The sequence below is a fragment of the Echinococcus granulosus genome (assembly GCF_000524195.1).
Source record: "Echinococcus granulosus chromosome Unknown EG_S00076, whole genome shotgun sequence".
Classification (NCBI taxonomy): Eukaryota; Metazoa; Platyhelminthes; class Cestoda; order Cyclophyllidea; family Taeniidae; genus Echinococcus; species Echinococcus granulosus.
In genome coordinates, this window is record NW_020170456.1 from 247 (window position 1) to 21,895 (window position 21,649).

A 21,649-nucleotide genomic window follows, 5' to 3' on the forward strand; every position below is an offset into this window, starting at 1 on the left:
ACTCCATAATGTGCCCACAGTTCCAAGACAGGTGTCACCTCATCCTCCGAGGGCTGTGAGTGCTGCTTGTGCACTACAGATGCGATCGTTCCTTGCCAAACTCTGACAACTCTTAGGTGTGCAGGGAAAGTCACTCCTGATGAAAATTTAGAGCTGGTCAGTCAGCGCGAAGAAGTGCAAATCTTACCAGACAGCGAAGGATCTCAACCCACTACGAAACTTGTCCACGAGAAGATCTTCTAACCAAAACTCACTCCGGATGAGAGGGATGATGGACTAAAGGGCGATGCCGCCCCAGCTTTTGCATTCTGCTAGTTATGTTTCTTCAAGCAGCAGATGGCGAAAATTTATGCAAACGTGTCTGCTTGTCTGCTTGGCCTACCTTGACATTGGAGATACTCAAACTCAATGTGCCATGCCTTCTGCCCTTTTCCCTCCTTTCCTTCCTCATTTTCCAGTAAAAAGACATCAAGATGCATAGCTCCGTAAATGTACATAAGATTTTGCAGGCAAGCATCCAAGATTAGGCGTGTCCGTACACCACAGTTTGCATATTTGTTTGGGATGGAGAACCCCTTTCCATGGAAGATTGGATAAGGATGGTGGAAGATAGTCACCTCACTTATGTATTGATAAGTTACTAAAACTCGAAGCAACTCATTGTAGCCTGAGTGAAACGAGTCATTCCTTACACCTCTATAGTTCACTTCGAGGCTTCATCACAGCGATGTTAGTGAAACCGGCACTGTGATCATTTATTGGCGGAGGGGTGACTGTGCTAGTGTGTTTCCGCAGGCAGTTTTTGATGTCAGAGTGCGTGAGCTTATTCGTTGGGATCTCACAACCTCAATGTAGTCAGGACTCCCACATTTGTAAGCTCAAGCCGGATGAGCTGCCAGGTTCCCCGCTTTTTGCCACCTACACGGCACAAAACCACCACAGAAGAAAGGCATCTGTTGTCAATGAGTAAAACTAGCAGAGACTCATAAAGGGGCTGCCAAAACCGAGACTTTCAGCAGCCATCTCGGTCTCAAGTTTTACACAAAACACCTCAAAACCAGGTGTGAATGAATCAAAATCATTTCCCAAGTACTTGGAATCACGGTCTGGGGGCATAATTTGCCTCCCTTCACCTTTCCCCTCGTATTGCTCTTTGGCACGTGTCCTCATCAAAAGCAACCGGCGTTTAAGGCGTGGCAGATGTGGCATGTTGTCTAGATACCGGCGCTATTCTTCCAAACGAATCTTCCCACTTGTACATCTAATCTATTTAAAATAATTTAAAATTTTGCCTAAGTTTACGCTAGACATCACCACAACTGCAATGCAGACTTATCAGATCAGCCTGCTCTCCACCTCGCGGTTTATTACCACTTTGCTAGACGAAGTGGAAATGTGGCTGCAAGGGGGGCCAAGGAGGACCCCTGAGACAGGGCGAGGGATGACATTCGTTCTAGAGCAGTAAAATTCTGGTGCTAAGGGCTTTTCGGTGTTAGTCCTTTCTGCTCCGATAGCGGAGTGCCTACCATGTCAGGAAATTCCTTAATAGCTTTGAAGAGTAACTTGGCCCAATACACCTATACACATCCAAGTAATCTACGTTAGCTTGCTGCTTTCTTGGACGAGAAAGGGGAAGTGAAAAAGTGGTGATTTTGATTATTCTCAAACAGCGCGTGATGGAAACAGAGCAATCACGAGGCGACCGTGGCCCTGTCCAAATGACACCGCCGCAGCGACAGCAAAGGGTGTCGTAGCCATTGCAACCCAGAGACCCAGAAGAAACATTGTTGCCATGGTGACTAGAAGACAGGCTTGTAGACTGGCTGCGGTATGCAGATAGCCACCGAGGCAGGCTAGGCAACCGGCCAGTGTAGTGAGCAGTGCCAATGCCAGAAGTAGTAGTGGCAAGCGTCGAAAACGATGGCCTTTGACCGATATTAGCGGAGTTGGGGGTGAGCAAAGGAGCAACGCGGTGGTGAGAAGGAGGAAGAACCGAAAGACGGTTGGTTGGAAGAAACGTAGCCAATCAAATTCATAGCTGTGGTGGAGAAGGCAGAAAATAATAAAAATTATGAGATGGCAAACTCTATGGGATTATGACCAAAAAAAAACAAATTCAATCATCATTAGATGCATGAATTCATTTTTGTGTAATCGTCAGTGATGACTTTGTAACTTTTGTTGTTGTAGTTACCCACCATATTTTAAATTATCTTCTTATTAATCAACCAGATTGAAGCCTCAAAAAACGAAATACTTCATAAAGGAGTTCCGCTCTGAAAGATGACTTCAACCCTGAACTGATGACAGGGTGGAAATGACAGGTCCATTCCAAATTGTGCGTTACTCCAGGGTAGCAACCGCTTTCAAAGTTATAGTGATTCTGAGATTATATTTGATCATTTAGGACAAGTCACTAGTCTAGAAGCTAGGGACAGCCAACTGAAAGAATTCGTCAATGGTCACGAATACTCCCTCTTCGCGCTGCTAAGATAGGAAGCAAGTTACGGCGAATCCTAATGCCTTATGGTTTTCCCACAATCTGATACCAATTATTGAAAGTGGGAGATAGTGGTAGGTGGTAATTTACTTGTACATTTTATTTGTCGGGCTCTTCAGTCGTTGCGATTAAAGCTTCGGTCATGGCCTTCAGGTCATGACTGTATCGCCCCAACTTTGTCTTATACCACTAACAAATCTTTCACATTAGAATGACGTACTATGACTTCAGGGAAGACTCAAAGTGTCACATACCCAAGATTACTGAAGTGACAGGGAAGAAAATGAGAAATAAAGGAAGTAGTTTGATTGAAGGTGATTCCCATAGATGGGCGTACTATAATTACAGCCACGGGTTATGCTTAACTTGTAACTTAGCCAATGAAGTCACTGATGCCACTTTGCAAATAGCATAGACTCATGCCCTCGAATAGGCATACAAAAATGGGGTGCACTACTGAAAAGGCTAAAGTAGCAGTGGGTACGGCAAACTAACCCAGCAAAGAAAATTTTTGCCTTGAAGGCAAATGTGAACCACTGTTCGATGCAGAGGAAACTGCAGAAGACGAACAGAAGGGCGAAACGCAGTTGTACTGCCATGAGAACTTGTGACTGCTCATCCATTGGCGTTATTTTCAGAGCCATCTCATCGTTGGCAGTAGCCTTGGTCAGCATGAACCCACACTGAAAGGAGGGAAGGTGTTAGCCGGTACTGCTGTGGGAAAGATGTATTAACATAAAGTTCCATACCTTCAGGAGCAACGCAAACGCAATAACTAGAAAAGCAACTCCATCGTGGAAAAAGAAACTGGTGAAAATGCAAGCCAGCGCAATGTAGAATGAGAATGGATGCGCCCTGGCCTCACAACACGGTCTGTATTGGTTGAGCCTCGGCAATCTGAGAGTAAAAGCATGGTAAAAATTTGTCCTACTTACAATTATAAGGTGGGAATATTTCCTCCAACTAACCCAGTAAGCCGACTTAGGACTCGAAAAGTGAGGGCGAGAGGTGTGCGACTGTCAGCTAGACAGTGGAGGATAAGAGGAACAAGAATAGCATAAAGAAGATTGAGAAGGTAAAAAGGCATCAACGAGACCAAAGGACTATGCGAGGGACCCGCCCATGTCCTTCCCAGATCGCCACGACGCTCCAGTTCAATCCAGGAGGAGGTGGGAACTAAGAGGGTCCACAGTGAAGAATCGTCAATGCTGGTTGATGGAGGAGAAGAAAGCGAATAAGTGTGAGGAGAATGGATAAATACTTTGCAAAGACTACAGTCACAGTTTGACGTAAAATAAAGGGGCTTTCAGAAACAAAAAAGCGGGACCTTACGTGAGGCGTAGAGAGTGAAAGAGGCAGAGGAGGAGCGCTGCAAAACAGTGGAGGCCAACGGCGACGAGAAAATGTTTTGTGGTCTTCCATTCGTTCGTCAAGCGCCCTCTAACTGTCGCATCTGTTGAAAAAAAATGGGGAAGTAAAAGTGGGAAGGAAAACGTGGAACCAAGACGACCAATTACAGTAGCAGAATCTGCAGCATAATGATGCCTTACTCGAATCGACCTGTCCATGTTGCCAACGCTACAAGTTGATCAACCCTTTTTATGCTTATAACTTGCATCCGGAATGCTGCATAAGAAGAGCAAACCTTAGACGGAAACTGCTTGGCTTTTAAAACCATTTTACCTATTAATATTTCTATTCAATACAATTGCCTAGCAAAGGCTCATCCACCTCATCATCTGTATTTCTGGCTCACGACTGCCTAAAATTCGCTAGAATACCCATGAATGTCGAAGCTGAGAATAGAATTTAAAGCAAGACGAAGTAGGCTGACATTTGCCGTAATCTTCGATGAATTTGCGCAAATTTCTTTTTCTATCTTCCGCAATTTGATTTCCATATTGGTGGCATGGAGCCCCGCTACTAATCGTCCAAATCTTCTCTGCTCCGTTAGTCACATGCTTTACGTCCGCATGGACAGCTTGAGTGCTGGGATTCAGACAGCTGCCTCTACTCTTGAGAACATCTGCTAAGCCCCAAAAAAACGACGCAGGGACGTATGGAATCACCTTACCAGCGGACAGCAGAGGGCTAGAGAATGCAAAGTTGCTGCTTCTCTTGCAGGAGGGGGCCTGAAAATGCACAGTATGTGAGGCGAGGAGAAGGAAGATGGAAAGTAGGGCGTGACCCGTGATTAGCGAAGGGGTGTGGAACAGGTGCACCCGGACGATCTGTATTGAAACAAGTGAGTTGATTGGTTAGTGTTAGTTGGGTGGGTCGAATAACTAAGAATTGACTCCGACAACAGACCTTCCCTCAAAACAATGTAAACAAATCTACCTGCAAATTTCAGATTTTTCACAATCGTAGCTGATGTGGGTTCATTTACAGCAATCAAAAAATCCTGGAACTGATCCATATGAAAGGGTAAATTTTAAAAATGCATTTTGTCTCGTTTTTACTGCTATTAATGGGATCTGGAGAAGACTTAGCCAGTCGACAGGCCATTCAGTCCCCCGGGATTCGGTCTCTACGTTGGCGGCACGAAGCTCCTCGCATGTCACAGACCGACCAAAAGGGCTGCTTCCAGATTTGTCTTCAATTCCATTTCACATACTACAAATCTGTGAGTAAACTGGCCGAAAATTGATTGCAGAGAGGAAAGAACCAAAACAGGGAGCATAAAATCTACTATCCAGGAGAGAGATTTATAACTGAGGACTAGAGGATTGTGACTATGAAAACACTCTCATTCACCCTTAATTGTCATGCCAAAAAAAGGTGTGACGTACATTCAAGCAGGCACTGTGACGAGGAAGAGTGGTTCAGATCAATTGGCAAAAGCAATTTTGAAGGGACTAAGAAGCATGCTGAAAAGCATTGTGTTTTATCTGGAAGAACGACTAAAAGGTCTCCTTACGAAAATGCATCCGGTAAGTAGATTTTATTCTTGAGTTGACGACAACCACCTGGTGTCTGCAGATCAGGAAGTGGAATTTTGAGATAAATTAGCCTTTCATACAGTGATGCAGCACAACGATTTACCAAAAGTCAGCGCTAGCAGGACCATATTGGCATGACTTAAATAAAATAGCTGGAGATCTTTAGCATGAAAGAAAACCCATCATCACCTTGGTGAGGGAGCTCGAGAGGTGGGAAAGTTGGCAAGGGTGGACCTCTGACAACCGACAGATTTAGACCGAAAGTATTCACCCACTTCCATTTTACTGAACATTTAACAATTTTTATGCTCGATTCTGTGATTGGCTACTTGGATACCACTGTGAGGTTACTGGTGGAACAAAAAGTTGAGAATAGAATATCTAAAATGCTGCAGAAAACAGCAGCGTGTTAACTGAAAGATGTGGAGCATAAAGTACTTGTGTAGAAGTCAAAACTAAAAACGGTCCCTTTTCGAGGCATTTAGAACCACTCATTACAAGTTTTGTAGGCCCAACACCGAGAGAGTGGATGCTATGAGTGATCGACAAATACAGAGGTGCCGGGAATTTCGGCAACTTTGCACGTACCGAGGTGTACAGTTACCTCCTCAATCGTATGCACTATGCCTAATAAATACAAGCCAATCGCGAGACCGCTCCAGAGCACCTCCATCAGCACTACGACAGTGCGAAAAATAAACTGGGTAAAATTGCTTTTCCTTAGAAGCTAATTTTGAATTTACCTGGAATACCCAGTAAGAGTACGAATATGAGAAGTAAATCCTGGTATTGTCACAACGCGGGTCAATTATTACATCCACGAAGGGTGTTGTCAAATTTTCGTAGTGCTCTGGAAGAGGGCTGACAGTCTGTAGGTCAAATGCCGCCGAAATCCTGGGGCTGACAAAAAAGATATAACATGGGTACTTATTTTTTTAAAGTAGAAACCTTGATTACCTACTCGAATCGATGGTGATAGACTTGGTGATCCCAGGGTAGAGAAGAGATGAGCAGACCGACAAGGTCTAAGGCAAAAGTTGCAAAAGGTGAGACATTGGGGCCAGTATTTATCCAATCAGGAAATTGCTGACATCGACTATTCAAAGATGCAAGTCATGAAAGTGATTCAAGAATCAATCGGTAAGGACTTACTGGATTCGGGGGGACATGAGCCAGCATCGACCTGTATGGAAGGAGGTGGTAGAGCAGGACCAAAGTGGAAATTATCGAATGGGAGTGGCATTCGAAAGAAGGTTGCACGACTATGATTTCGAGGTAGATATATAGCACTTCTACTGCCGACTCCAGTCCACTCCAATTGTCGAGCATCCACGTTGTTAATCAGGTCAAACATGAGTGAACCCTATGCAGAAATAAAACCAGTTACATCCATGTTTGGGAAGGAGGTCTCATTCCTCTACTGATTGTTGTTTGTAACTCGTTAACTCCGAAGTGTTATTGTCAAGAGTCACAAATAATTCCCCATGCCGGCGATTGTGAAGTCCTGCTGTGAAGAAATTGTTGTGTTCTACTCTCCTTAGAATGTGCAAATCTTAATAATGTGGCGTATAATTGAGCAAATAGTTCACACCCACAACAACCAGGAACGGAACACCGTAGTGGGATCTGGGTAAATGAACTCAACCCACATGCAGCAACAGGTGAAAGGCAGCAAACTTAGAGCCCATCAATTTGTCCCTTACATCTTTCATGTTCTACCATTGCACTGATCTTAGATTGTTTGCCTGCTGACTTTTGATAAGAGGTGGCTTTCTTATTGCAATAAGCCCATTATCGGTCGTACCCGAACGACCCACTATTCCCCTGCCCACTCCACACATCAAAGGCACGCACCATTTCGTCTGCTAGAGACTATTCCTGCTTCGTGTGAGTGTACGGTAGACCGCAGTTGGCGTTGTCTACCTGATAAAGACCAAACAGTTGCGACACGATTCGAAGATTGACCAGAAGAGATTCGTCAATCAGTGTGAGAAAGTCCTACTCTCGACACACAAGACCTCAAACAGTATTTGGGTTGGGAGGTAGGTACTACCTCAACCTCCGTGGTCGGTAATGACATTTCCCCAAGTTTATATTGCTTTGGTCTTGGATAACTGCATGCTCAACAGATGGTTAAGAAATGGAAGAGACAGGAGGGGAGGCGGCTATGGCATGGCTGTCTGGCCTCTGAAGGCAAAAAACTCAATAAAGGTGACATTCGCAGTAAGCTTGTGACCCCTCGGGAAGGGATGATGGATTAAAATAGTGATTGTCTCAATAAATAAAACTACTTTGGAAAGCTTTTACTGCAGGAAAACTTCTCACGAACCCATTCGATCACCATGCAATGATTTCGTAGCCCGCCGGTAAGTTGGTAATTCTGATACTTTCTGAGTTGCATGCGTTGTAGCGACTTCAACAATAAATGAGCATTCGACTTCAGCCTATTTTTTTTTTCTGAAGGCCATTCAACTATATAGTTGTTTGATCAGTACAAAGACATTAAAAAAGGAGTTGATAGGCACAAGGCCCAAATAAAATGTCATTCGCTCAGCGCATATTATTGCATATTAATAACGGGTTTTCTCATCATCACCCCTCCAAGGGTGGTTCATAAGTAGGTGAAATCACATTTGAATGCATTGCATTAGAGGTTCAAAGTGAAACCAAGGAGCCAACAGGGTAAACAATGGCACCGCAAGGGCAATGATTGACTGGCATCGGATGTGTGGCTTTTCGGTCAGTGCCAACACAATTTTTGTGACAACAAAACCGTACTAAGGATTGAACTTAAAAGGTCAAACGCCTGCATAAAACCCGTTTACTTATCAGCAGGTACTAGTACCTCGGCTGCTAAAACACCTTTGGCATTCGAATGCCCTTTGCTTGAACGATACCTCGCGACAGGCGATTGTCCGAGTCACGGTGAAAGGAAGTAAAATTATGAAATGGGGGAAACGGAAAAGGGCTCCCGACTGAAAGAGTTTACTTGAGGCTTTATCATTCAATCCTTAGGTAAAAGTAACACAACAAGCGCATTCAGGTTAACATTTTAACCCTCTCCTTCAAAATTAAGAATGTTTCAGTTATTCAAAACACTGTGTGTGCGTTCCAACCAAGTATGACTTAGTGAAACAGTACGGAAAGACAAATTCATGGCTATCGAAGGATAGAGAAAGCTAAGCAGTAAAATGATATTTTTAGCAATGAATTTGTTTACGCAGGGCTTTCAGCCTCTCACGATGTAACCTTGGGAATGCTCCACCACTAGTCGCTCAGTTCCTCCCTGCGTCTGAAGTAAAGCTCCTTATAGCTTCTTAAACGGGTACCACATTGTCTGCGAGGTTAGTTAGAAAAGACAGGCCATTACCGAGCAAATGACGCTGTAAATGAGACTACTGACGGAAGTTCTACTCGCAAAATATCTGCCATTCAGTGATTGCTCAGGTTTTTTTGTAAGCTGGCAGTGATTCCACCACTCTATCCATAACCTTCCTCGTAGTTGATCCATCAACATAAAAAGAATTCTCCTTTTAAAGATAGTAAAATCATTACAGTAAAATTTTGGACGTTCGCGAACTATCGAATCGCAGAGTAGCCTGACTAAAAGGGAGACGTTTTAAAGTTCTTAACTCAAAAATTCGACAGAGCAGACACACCTTGGTTTGATGGGTGAGATGGACGACCAGAGAAGCGCCAGCAACGTCAATGGGACATTGGGTGAGATTGTCCTTGTTGAATCCAACAACGAAGAGACTTCGTGCTTTGCCGGTATTTTTAGCGTTTCCTGGGACCATAATCCATTGCACTGACTCCTCCGGCAACTCGTAGAGAGTAGGACTAAAAGAGGAAAGGGAGAAGAGGATAAAGGGAGCGTCAGGTTGAGTCCTCAATTACCTATTTTGCCTAATTATGCAGACTTTTAGACATTTGAGACCATTTTGGTGAAGTCTACTTCAGTTAGATGGTAATCTCTCACCTAATATAACACAGCAATACAGAAACAGAGCTTTGGTCAACTTTGTTAGTAAATTGGATAGTAGAGTATTCTAGAATGAAATCGGGCTCTTGCTAATGCTGGTTATTTAAAATTGGGGTGCAAATTTCCCATTATTAAAAGATTGTCAAGAGGTTACTGGCAGACTCACTACACCAGCATTATGAAAATCTGATGTCCCGATTTGGCTTGAGTCTGAATGTCACACATATGTGACATGCTTGCTTAAAATGAATGAAAATATAGCTGGAGAGAGGAGTCAAATTGGAGACTGTCGGTAACATGCTAGAGGGCTAAAATGGCTGAGTCGTAGGGGACAAATTTCCTCTTTTTTCCACAATTTTTCTTGACAGCTATTAACCAGTATGATGTCAACGATCCCTGATGGTGGCTGATGAATTGAATGCATCTGAATCAGAGGTGGAGCAACAGCAACTGCGGTTTCGAGGCGTTCGGACTCGGAGTGATTAAAATCATGATTATTAATATTGCCCCTAGCATTGCAGCGCCGCAGCCTCGACTCTGAGCCTATTCACCTTCACCATAATCATCACTACAGCTGCTATTGAGGGGGAACAGGAAGACCTCTACACATTCATTCAAGGGAATTTGCGGGAAAAAAGAAAGGGATTTACATTATAACTGCAAAAAAAATCGCAAGACAAGAGTAAACTGCCTCACTGGTCGAGCGGGTCAAAGGGTCACGGGAGTACACAGAGTCTGGTAAAATCAATCCGCAATTAATTCAGGTGAAAGTGAAAAGACCATCACATTGACAATTCGGGGTGGAAAGAGGGCCAACTCTTCAGAGGTGGTAAAACCAGCATTAATCTACCGACTAAAAGTTTATTCGCAGAGTTGAAACCGCTGAAGAAACAGATGGCAGGGCTAATTAGCTATTTCATCTGCCTACCGAGATTCTAGGAGGCACTCTGTATACAGTGGGCAACTCAATCTCGTCTCGTCCTGCTGTTCGACTGTATAATCATTCCTTCGCAATATCGCCAAATTTCAGACGAACGAAGAGATTCAAAGCAGTAAGACAAGGAGGGGAGATTGGAACGGAAATGAAAACTTTCAACTCTTGGCTCTACTTCATTGTCATGAATCGGATTCCGGAGCGGAAGAAATAGACTTAGATGGCAGAAGACCGGAAGGTAGTGCTTTATCCCGTTTAAGAACAGCAATATGGCGAAAATTTGTGAATTATCACCAACAATGGGATGCATCACTGACTTATGCATAAAAGAAAAGTGCCTCAGGGAAAAATGCCAAAGGCCCAATCATTACCAAGGTAAAGATAACCCAGATGGACGTCAAGACAATGCCAAATTAGCAGAAGAATTGAAAAAGGGAAGTGGACTACGACGAGATGTTAAATTCGTCTTAATAGTCCAAACTTGGCCAGCAGCACTAAGGGAATGGGCATACAATGAATGGAAGAAGAGTAAGGCTGGTAAGTTGGTCTTCTAAAAGTCCTATTAGACTTCAAGGCTGCATTCTCAAACCTAAATCATACGTATTTGTCCAGTTATTAATAACCATCACTAATGCCTAAATAGTCTATGATAATGAGGTGGATGATTGAGCAATGAGGCAGGCACCTACCATGGGACAGAATTGACCGACTTGTCACATAGGTAGATGGTTTTCACATTGAGCTACAAACAAAGGAAAGAAAGAAGTGTACGCTGGAGAACAAAGCGGGACAAAAAAGACTACGTCACAAGATAGCTTACATTAGTAGGAAGAAGGAGCACTCTTTCGGCGGCCTCTCCTGTCAACGGCCCGATTTTGAAGTAGGTGCAGGTGCCCTAAGCAGGAGAAATGTAAGAAGGGAAAGTGAAACTGGCATCGACAACTACTTGAAAACGCGGGTATCCGGACCTAAACCATCCTCAGTACGAAGACTTTTGGCTCGGTTTAGAGGCAGAAAAAGGGACGCCGTACAGCAATACACGTGAGGTCAATTCTTCAATTTGGTTCAAGCAAAATTCCTTTTTAATCAGATTTGAATGAGTTTTGCAGCACATCACAACAAAACGAAGGACCGACAATGCTAAATTGGTCAAATGCTTTTATGCGGCAAAGTACAAGCTCTTGAAAGTTGAAAGGAAGGATTCCGGCACGGCGTGATCGGGCACACTGATGAAGTCAACCTCCTCTGACACATCAGTGAACAGCAAATTTAATGCAGACCATTTGATTTGCGAATTGCCAACAAAAGGAGAAAAGAAAGTCTACTTCTGTTAGCAAGTATTTTTAGCCGTTTTCTTTGTTTTCATCAACTGGACTGGGGGCTACGATAAGGCTATTGAGCTACTTCAAAATTTCGAATTCATTCAACCTTTACGTCTTACCATGGGAACGAAATGGGAGTTAGTGCCTAACTTAAAACTCCTAGGAAATTTTTGAAAAAATGTATTTACAGACAGCTTTACCAAGCGCCTTTCGTACCAGTAATTATATGGTATTTAGGGGCAGCAAATCCTCTTCTTCGGCAACTCTGTGAATTGCAGGACCTAAATTCTAATTACGCAACCCAAAGATATCTCCAGCACACCGAAAAACTGGGTTGGTGATAACACCAAATTGTTTAATCGGACTTTTCTTTCATTTGAGCCATTCAACAAAAAGGAGTCCTCCTCCACACCATACAGGTGGGTCACGAATTCAACAGAAATGCTTAAATTGATCTGATCCGCAAGCAGTGGGTTTTCTCAATTGTCTGAGGCTTCAAACCCTTTTTCATCTTCTCACATTGTTGTCAAAGTAGGCTCTAGAAATAATACGCCCCTTAGAATTCTCAAAAATGTCGATTTCACCAACGGCAGTAGTTGTTGGCCTTAATAAAGTCAATGTTGCTTAAGATGTGTGCAGATGATTCTTGAGGTTAGCACAGGTTAAGTCAATCCCTCATTACTGTAAAGGCCACGTCTCTGTCAGTCAAATGTCGATATGCTGAGTTGAATTGCCCCATGTGTAATGACAACAAAACGATTCTTCTATAATTGCCTTGCGATATGACAGTGTAACGACTAGTTCACTTAGTCAAGTCATGTGTGTGTGTGTGCATGTCCCAAAAAATAAACATTAAAACGTCTGGTACCAAGGTGTTCGAGCAAAAGCGACCACCACAGCCCAGTTCCTACAAGTCAAGGTGCTCATGATCCAAAATGCGATTATTCTCAGGTCAAAACATTCCTTACTCCTTTATCCCCTTAAGCCCACGTAATCTGTTTGATACACAAGAATACATGTCACACATTTGTGACGCCTAGCTGAATTGTGGAAATCAGGACATCATACATGAGTGCCTGGAGAAGTGAAAGCAAACGAAATCCGACAGAATACGGGTCCATCAATCTTAAAGAAGTTAGTTTAGTTGTCTTGAATGAGTACTAAAACGAAATAAGAAGGTCATATCACATCCAAACAAAGGTACCCACTTTTGGTGTTTTCACCTGAATCGCTCACTGCTACTATGCCTACAAGAATAACGTCAACAAAACAATTTATGCGCTTGCTTTTTGGCCTGCCAATGTTAATCTATATTAAAAGAATCAGCGTGGATGTGAATTTTCGGACTTCACTTGACACGTCACCCACGAGCGTGAGGGACATGACTCCTTTGCCAATCTATGATGGTATCTGGTTGGACTGATACGTGTTGGAGACAAATTGGTTCACTTTGCAACAAAAATGCAGATGTAGAATGATTCCGAACTGAGTAACAACATGAGTATCTTAGTTTATGAGGTGAGTTGGTGAAGAAGTGATCGACATTTGGTGTTAGACAAGAGCAATAAAACAAATGGGCTGACAGCCAACCTGCCAATCGCCCTGCCTTATACGACCTTGGCAGAAAGGAGTGGATGGTTTGCACCAGTCATGGCTATAAATTCTGCAGCAGTAAGCTTGGGTTGGGGTGTGAATTATCAGTAAGCTATGCGAGTTCTGGATATCCTTTTTTTTTATGAAGCATCAACACTTGAGAATAAAAATTGAACTTTAGCAGAATTTCCCACGTATCCGATTCTCTACAAATTGATGGCAAAGAATGGGAGCCTTCCAGCACACCTGCTTTATGCCACTCCAGCGTTGAGTTATGACAGCAGGTAAGTTGTCAGTCTAATTCATGAGTATGTGCTGGACTTATTTGAGGTGGCGAATTTACTCGCTTTCTCTGTGTTGCCAAGGCGAATGCAACTAAACTCCATTTAAAATTTATTAAGATGCAGAAACCTATCAGCCTCAGTTCACTCTTTCGTATTTATGCTGGGTGGTACTGATTACACAACTTAACCTCTCCACCAATTTAGGAGATAACTATGACAACTAAAAGTATCATCTGGAGGCGTTAAACGAGGAAGCAAACTGTGCGCATAAAATGCAATATGGAGTAAAAAAAATACGACACAAAAATTGGTATACAATTCTTCTACCCTCAGGAGAGAAAAAAACTGAAGGTTCTAGTTACCCACCACCAAGCACCTGTCAGCATTGACGAGTCATTAGCAATCCTTCGAGGAATTCAGCGGTATCAAAGTCTCTAAGCGTGCAGTCAGGAAAAATAACATCGACGCAAATTTCAACTATTATAACAGTGAGAAATACCATTGTTAGTGCTTGTTAGTAAAGTCAAGAATACAAACCATCACTTACGCCGCTCCCTGTATGGATTACAAAGCATTCATTTGATACCAACATTTCTGAAATTGAGAAAGTCCATTTATTTATTCCCGAAAATTATTGGACACTTTGGTGAAATTCAATTAGCATTTCCAGTGCTGTCCAGTCACAATCCAATAGAGGAAGGATATCAACGGTCACCACCCGACACCATCGAAGTGAAAGCAAAGGAAAGAAATATCAAAGCTACATCTTAGCTTTTTTTAAGCAAGAAAAAAAAAAGGTGGCAGTAATGAAAAGTTGTCAAAACCACTCCACGACTTAAACGTGATCACCACAACCGGAACACCTGACCGACCTGAATGTCGAGTGAAAGAAGGGAGTGAGGCAAATAGAGGCCATGTGAGAGACAACAGCATCATGCGGTTTAATTTTTGTCCCTTTGGTGTCCAGACCATTCCTAGATCGTTTATTTACATTGGGAATGGAATTTGAACGGTTTTATCCCCCAACAATGAGAAGGGTAATCAGTAGGTAGTTGCAACAATGATGACTGTTGAGTCATACCGAAGCCCATTTCACTCAAAGCAGGAACAGTCGAATCACAAATTAGTGACGCAAGTCAAAAAATTCCTTCTCTGCTGCTAAGACTAATTAGCTGTTTTACTGGGCTTTCATTTCGTCCACCTTTCTTCTCCTTGATAGCCCAGAAATGACACTTGGGCACTAACTTCGTAGCACGCCCAGTAGAGATGGTCAAGTCGCGAACATAAAGAAGGGAAACATAAGGATTGCAGCTGCTACCGCAATAACCACCCACTCGTTGTTAATGCGAGAAGGGAAACCACAACTTATGCTACTTGTGAGATGACTGACATTGCCATGTCAGGCGAGAAGAATACGGACGATAAATATTAGCCTCGCCAAGGAGCAAACACCACAGAAGTAAATTTAACCACAAGGACAAAAATGGATGCAAAGAAGATTATAAAATCTAAAAATTCCCAATTCATGCTCTTGTTTGCCCACCAAAATCTCCTTCATCTGACAGCCTGGAAGTAGATGAACGGTGAAATGGGTCCAAGTGAACTTTTGTCGGTGCCTCCTCTCATTATTGATAGAATGAGAGTAGTCACCTGGCACCAAACCTTTTAAATAAAAAAGAGCACTTTAAACTTTGTCTGAACACAGTTTGGAGGCATTGTGTAACCTCGAGCGCATCACGCCGCTAGGGGCAAAAAAAGAGGAAGTGCCTGACAATGCCACACGGAGACGAAACGAGACACGCAACAGGACTGCGCCAGTCGATAGTTAAATCAAGGTCATTCATGCCGTGAAGAAGTGTACAAATGGCCGTGACAATGCGGTTGATCAAGTGGAAAGAAGATAACAAATGATCTGTATGCAGGCAGGTAAAAGGGTTTGAAGAGGCGAACTGTGATTGGTTCTCCTAATTTTGAGCGGATGACTTTATCACTTAAGAAGGTTCAAATTTAAGGGAAGAACGTGAAAATAACGGGAATCGGTAAGAAGTAAATTGAAAATGGAAAATGCCGCGTTATCTTGAGCCAATTCAAGCCACAAAGGAAAATAACCCTAGAGGTTGGATATAAAATTAGGTTGAAAGAAAAACCTTAGCAGCTGTGTAGACTCCATTTGGATCACCAGCCCGATTGAACCAGGCACAGCGTGGATTGATGACAGCTGGTGACTGACCAAATTTACCCGGCAGAGGAGGTTTAAGAGGAACTGGGTGGGAGAGGAAGATTTTTTGCAGCACATCCATCCGTTTGGCCCGACTTGTCAGTGGCTAGGATGATTAAAACACTGGCAGTAAGGATCGTTACCCTGAGAAGCACGCGACTACTGACAGTAAAGCAATAGGTTCACTGTTGCAACCTGGACTTAATGTACTGCGAGACTGAGGCACAAAGCATGGAGGATCCGTTTTGCGTCGGTTAGTCGAACCATATGTATCAATATTGGCGTTGTAAACACCCACTGGCAGCTTCAGCGGTTGCCTATTTAGGGCGAGATGGAATGACCTCGAATGGCATTTTTCTCACTGACAGTTGTGGAAAATAAAACCAAGGATTGGACCACTTTCTTACCGACGTTCGTTAACCTACTTGATTCATGCTGTAAAATCTATCCCAGCCTCTGCACCCTATTTGATTATTTCTTCAACACTAACGCATTAGTATCTAGTTAAGTCATAGACTGCTGCTAATTGTGGCGTGTTTTGCGGAGGCAATGCGGTCACCAAGTGACCTTCAAGATCTCAGCTGAGGTTATGCAGTTGACACATTTCTGAGTTAAATCACAGCTTCCCATGGAAACACCTCATTGAAACTAATGCCAAATTCCGCGATGTTTTAAGCTGCATCATTTCATAACCGAACCGAAACGATGTGAAAGCGGAGAAGAGTCAGAAGCAAACCAGGGTATTTGATCTTACCACTTGAAAACTGAAGGATTCTATGGTGGCAATGCACACAATACTATTAACCGATAAATACACCGCACTGATAGTTACTGGCGACCGATAAAAGCTACAAACACAAGCGTGGACACCATTTTGAAAAATAAACAATGATGACTGGTAGTCGCAGTAACTAAGAGCCCGACATCGGAGGTACTAACGCTGCCGAGTTATAGAAAATCCGCAAACTTGGTGCGGCCTTGGGAAGATGGTGAGTCCATACCTAACGACACAAATATACTCGGCACCCGTCACACGTTTGTCAGTATTCTTGAGTAGCGTGGGCCTGCGAATCTATCAAAGTCACTGATAATCAAGCTGTCCCCAATTACCAAGTCCCGGTTCCACTCGATTAAGAGCTGGCAAAAAGGAAAGGAAGTGTTATCAACATCTCAGACAATCTACACTAAGAGATGTAGAGATTGCATGACCGTCTAATACCTGCAAAAGACGGCCCTGCACTTGAGTGTGCGCAGTTACGCATAAACAAGCATAAGAGGAGCACAATTACCATTCGTGTCGTGGTGTTGACACTAGCGAATAATGCATCGTTAATGCGAAAGACAAGCTGCCTGCACCTGAAAAGGAGAAACGAATAAATAGGAAACCGTGTGCTTTACTCAAACTGGAAGAGCCCCAATTTACAGGTTTTCTAAACTTTAGACTCTCATTAACACGTGACTGGATGGTACACTTGATAATGGTAACAAATCAAGTACGTGTGCGGGTGCGTGTGTTTTAAATCACGTTTCACCATTCAACCAGCCTACATTAAAAGCAATATTAATACTTTCATTAGGGTTCTAGTATGAAGAAATACCCTTTTGAATGCTGCACGAGAAAAGTCGAATTGCTGCATAAAAAATAGGACCATTCGTGACTATTTACGGATCTACCCAAAACTAACCCGCCGAGTGGCGTCTTTCAGTAACACTATTTACTTGTGGTCAAAGTGGCCAGAGGAGATCTAACGTATATGTAGACGGTACATATCCAAGCTATGAAGTTGCGTTCGTGGTAAACGTCTTGGAGCAATACTACCTACTCATTCGAAGGGTGATCGACATGAATAAGGACAAAAGTCTAGTACCTCTACCACATTTGTTCATGCAAGCTCAGTACTGCAGACTCTAGAGCTTAAAAACTGGCACTTGCAAAGGCTCATAGCAAGTATACTGAAGTGATACGACCCGAGAAAACACACCATAGGATGGAAAGATGATCACAGGACAGCCAGACTTGATTGACTGAAGGACTGGAAAGGTGAAGTGCACGGTCCACCGGTAGGGCTGTTTTTCCCAAACCATCCCACACCTAAAGAAAAAATCAAAGAATAATTAAACAAGAAAAGAGGAGTGAACTTAGCTGAATCCTAAGCTGGCAAATACGTGACATTGCTCACTTGATGATCGGAAATACCTCCGGTAATTGAAAGAAAAGTAAGATGGTCGTAATTAGAGTCCAGAGGTACAGTGCGCCAGAATTCGTGAATACGGTCATACATCCTCAACAAACGAATACTCAATGAAACGACTAAAATAAAGCAAGGAGAAACGGTCACATAATATTTACTTACCTGGAGATCTGAGTGGTGACGCCAAAGTAATCACCGAATTCACTATCAACGGATCAAATTTTGCTTGAGCTAGGGCGTAGTGGCCAATGACACCACCCTAAAGAAGAAAGATTACCATGATCATGAAAAGAGGCTTGCCATTCATAAGCAAACCGCATTTCCCCTACGTTTTTGACTAGGCAGGTAGAGGTTTACTAAATTGCAAAGAATGACAACTTACCATGGAATGACCAACGATCGTTACGGGGGTGGGCGCTTTAGCGAAAAGGCTGTATACAAAAGGAATGACATCGACGACACAATCTAATGAAGGAGAATTAAGAAGACCTTTGTACAATACCCGCTTGGCGTTCCACTACTTCAGAGGACAGTGCCGATGTATCCTAGGGGCCACATTATCAAAACGGTAAAGTACCTGGAAGAAATCAAGTGCGAAGAACTCAAATGTGTAGTTTAAAGAATACATAAGTTGCGTTTCAAAGGCAACTGTGGCTAGAGACCGCACTTGCCTAGCATGGCCCTGACTGCCAGGAATAAAAAGGACAGGAATGGTCCTAGAAAACGGATTTTTAGGAAAAGTAGAAAATTTACCCTTCTGAACCCGTTGGCGAATAGGTATATTCGCTGCACGAGCAAATCAAAAAAGTATTCAGAGTTACCTCTCCCTATATACACCAAGTTTGTATCTTTGACAGGATTCCAAAGCTTTACCTTTCAACGGAATCGGCTGCGACTTTATAGACAGAGTAAACAAACCTTCATGTAGGTGTGCTCGTATGTGTAGGTCATTAAACATTCATTGTTCTGTTGAATACTGCAATAAATATAGATTCCTCCTAACACTACACAGCATATAAGCGACACACGCAACATCGTCCCGATTTTTAAACATCAGCCCCTAAATTCGAAAATGCAATAAGGCAATTAATGCTGGGAATTAGTATAGTTAAACTAAGATGATGTGGTTTAAATACTTTTCAAAAAGATTAAAGACAACATAGAACTCAATTTTTAGGAAATCAAATTTTTAATAAAATGGTCTTAGATGGATTTTGAAAACGAAATCTATCTTTGTGCACAAATATTTTGAAATCCATTTCGCAAGAAAAGCTTAATTTGACCCCACTGGCTATAAGTGCTTTCTTTCCTAAATAAAGTTTAAGGTGTTGTATGAAACTCAGAAATTAAAATGTACTTATGTTATGCGGCATCATTTCACCTCCTTTATGATTAAATCGGTGGGACCCAATATAATGGCCAAATATCACTAGACCTCTAAATTTCAACTAAACATTGGCAGTTTTAAAGTAAATAGGCCACTTTAAGAAAAAGTTGCAACATTTGAAATTTAATCACTACTTTTGGGAATGATTTTGGATATTTCTCTAAGGAAAGTCCACGATGGCTCCCCCAACAGCTCTTCACACTTTAGTCCTACTGATCGCCACTGGCCTGTGTGCCTTCGATTTCTTCTCCTCGAAACTATGAAATCACAATAATTTCGCCAACAATACTTTTTCTTATCCATAGATTTTTTATCTACGTTCCTTGGTTCTAGGGCATATACTTTGATCCATTGTTAAAATTTTAACAAATATCAACAGCCAATGGTTCGGATGTGTTTTTGAATTTTGGTGGTCCCTCATAGAGCTCATATTTATCATACTCTTGGAGGGTGGAGAATCCCCCCACAATATTTTCAATTCAAGTCAACTTACCAGGTAATGTGATGTCCCGAACTGCGCGGAGGCCGCAATATTTACAGCCACGATTGAGCAGGCCTTTGCTCTTGTAAAATTAATTTGCCTAATGAGGTTTCGAAGCGCCACCGCTTCTACTGAAGCCTTCCTCATCTTTATTGGTTCCCTCTTCAGGAGTTGTTGAAACTGGTTATTCATCCAAAATTGCATAACAAGCAAAAGGCAAGCGAGCGAAAAATCTTTATCCTTTTATGTAGGCAAATATTCTGCCAATGTCAAGGCAGCATTGCAACTCTTCGAGGTTGCCTGAAGTTGCGATAAGGTATACGAATATGGAAGAGAATTCATAAGTAATGTAGAAGTGAGCAAGGGTGGAATTACAAGCCAATTTGATGGGAGGGTTCGTGTATTTGGATAGGAAAATTAAACAACTACTATTGTCATTATTTATCCTGCTTCGGGTTTATCCTTACTACAAAAAAATGGCATGAACCATCTCTCATTAAGAATCAGCTAAGCTTAAATGCGACGAGATGATGAACAAATATTTCAAGGTTGAGGCCAATCAAGGACCTCTTCCATTCTCAATGACTGTTTAAACATCATTGATGAGATAAAATAATGTACTCGCAATAAAATACACCTGAAAATTACAAAAAAACATTGGAGATTAGAACCACATGCTCAGTTGCTAAGGTACTACTCACCTATTCGGCATCTCGAATATTTTAGCCTCCATCTGTTCTCCCAAGTATTCCCATCAGACATAATAGGTCGTACTTTTCTCAAATATTTTTTACACAATTACTCTAATAGACAATACACCAGCGAATGTTCAGTGAGGAATTCATCCCTGAAAAGTAGAATGAAGGGTATCACAAATATGATTTCACGATCAAGAGAGATCCACTGAACCCAAAGCCCACCACCTCACTGTGTGAGTGAGTTGATGTTAATGATTCATTGACATTCTTGGGTGTAGATGACAAGGGGTTATTTTGGCACCAATCTAAAGAATTTGCAACTCCTCAACCAGAGGCAAAGTTGCGAAAGCCACCCTGTAATATGGACCATGTATTCTGGTATGGTCTACAAATGCTATTTCAATGACCTTTCGATTCTCTACATTTGTGTAGCTCGAATCTAAATCATTTCGCGAGATTTGTAGGGTAATTTCGGTTCCTAAGGCACTTGTAATAAAGTCACATGTTTGAGGGTGCCGAATTACTGAAAGAAGAACAAAGGAACCAGCGTTATGGCAGTTCCCCCACCAGAAGCTTGTAGACCAAATCCCAGATACAATCATTTGTTTACGTTCCATAATGCTGTCATTCTTTATCAACGTGCCTTTTTAGATTATTCTGTAATTTATAGGAGCCTAGATATCTCTAAAACGAGGAAGAAACTATCAGGAATGTAGCAAAGCCATCACCGCCGCCGAGAATAATGTTAACTTTCGGATTTAACAGAGCTCAGGACTCGGAAAGGAGGTATCTCTTAAGACAATGAGTTTTTCGTGCTTACAAATCAAATTACGCCCATGGGGATGAAGTTGAGAGGCTAATTCCCAACCTAACGCTGGCCCCTGCGTGCTCATCAAAAGTCGCAGACGTGCCGAGTTTACAAGCGACTAGGTGCTTTGTAAACTGGCGTGCACTATAAGGATGCCGAAGAAGACGCGTTCCTGCGATTTGATTTTTGCTGTGTTGCAGCAGCTTGGGGCATTAGGCTCCACTGCAAATCACATCCCTATCAACTAAGTGATGGTTGGGTTCACTTCAATCACATTTAAGAGCGGGAATTGCTCAATGTTTTATGCA

The 21,649-nt window shown here is 42.5% G+C and overlaps 1 protein-coding gene across 1 annotated transcript; it reads right to left on the bottom strand. All coding sequences in view use genetic code 11, as the record gives it.

The window, feature by feature from the left end:
* Positions 1–1,662: 1,662 nt before the first annotated feature.
* EGR_07376 (GPI inositol-deacylase) lies at positions 1,663–20,027 on the bottom strand (the record flags this gene model as incomplete). Its single annotated transcript, XM_024496625.1, has 20 exons — positions 1,663–2,038; positions 2,996–3,183; positions 3,250–3,397; positions 3,469–3,708; positions 3,833–3,953; positions 4,575–4,731; positions 6,186–6,342; positions 6,404–6,467; positions 6,595–6,805; positions 9,102–9,282; positions 11,048–11,100; positions 11,179–11,253; positions 15,705–15,881; positions 17,065–17,131; positions 17,758–17,867; positions 17,956–18,086; positions 18,130–18,226; positions 18,350–18,432; positions 18,470–18,512; positions 19,848–20,027. The coding sequence occupies 20 exons, from the start codon at positions 20,025–20,027 to the stop codon at positions 1,663–1,665; spliced, it is 2,859 nt and encodes a 952-aa protein (XP_024348912.1).
* Positions 20,028–21,649: the final 1,622 nt, after the last annotated feature.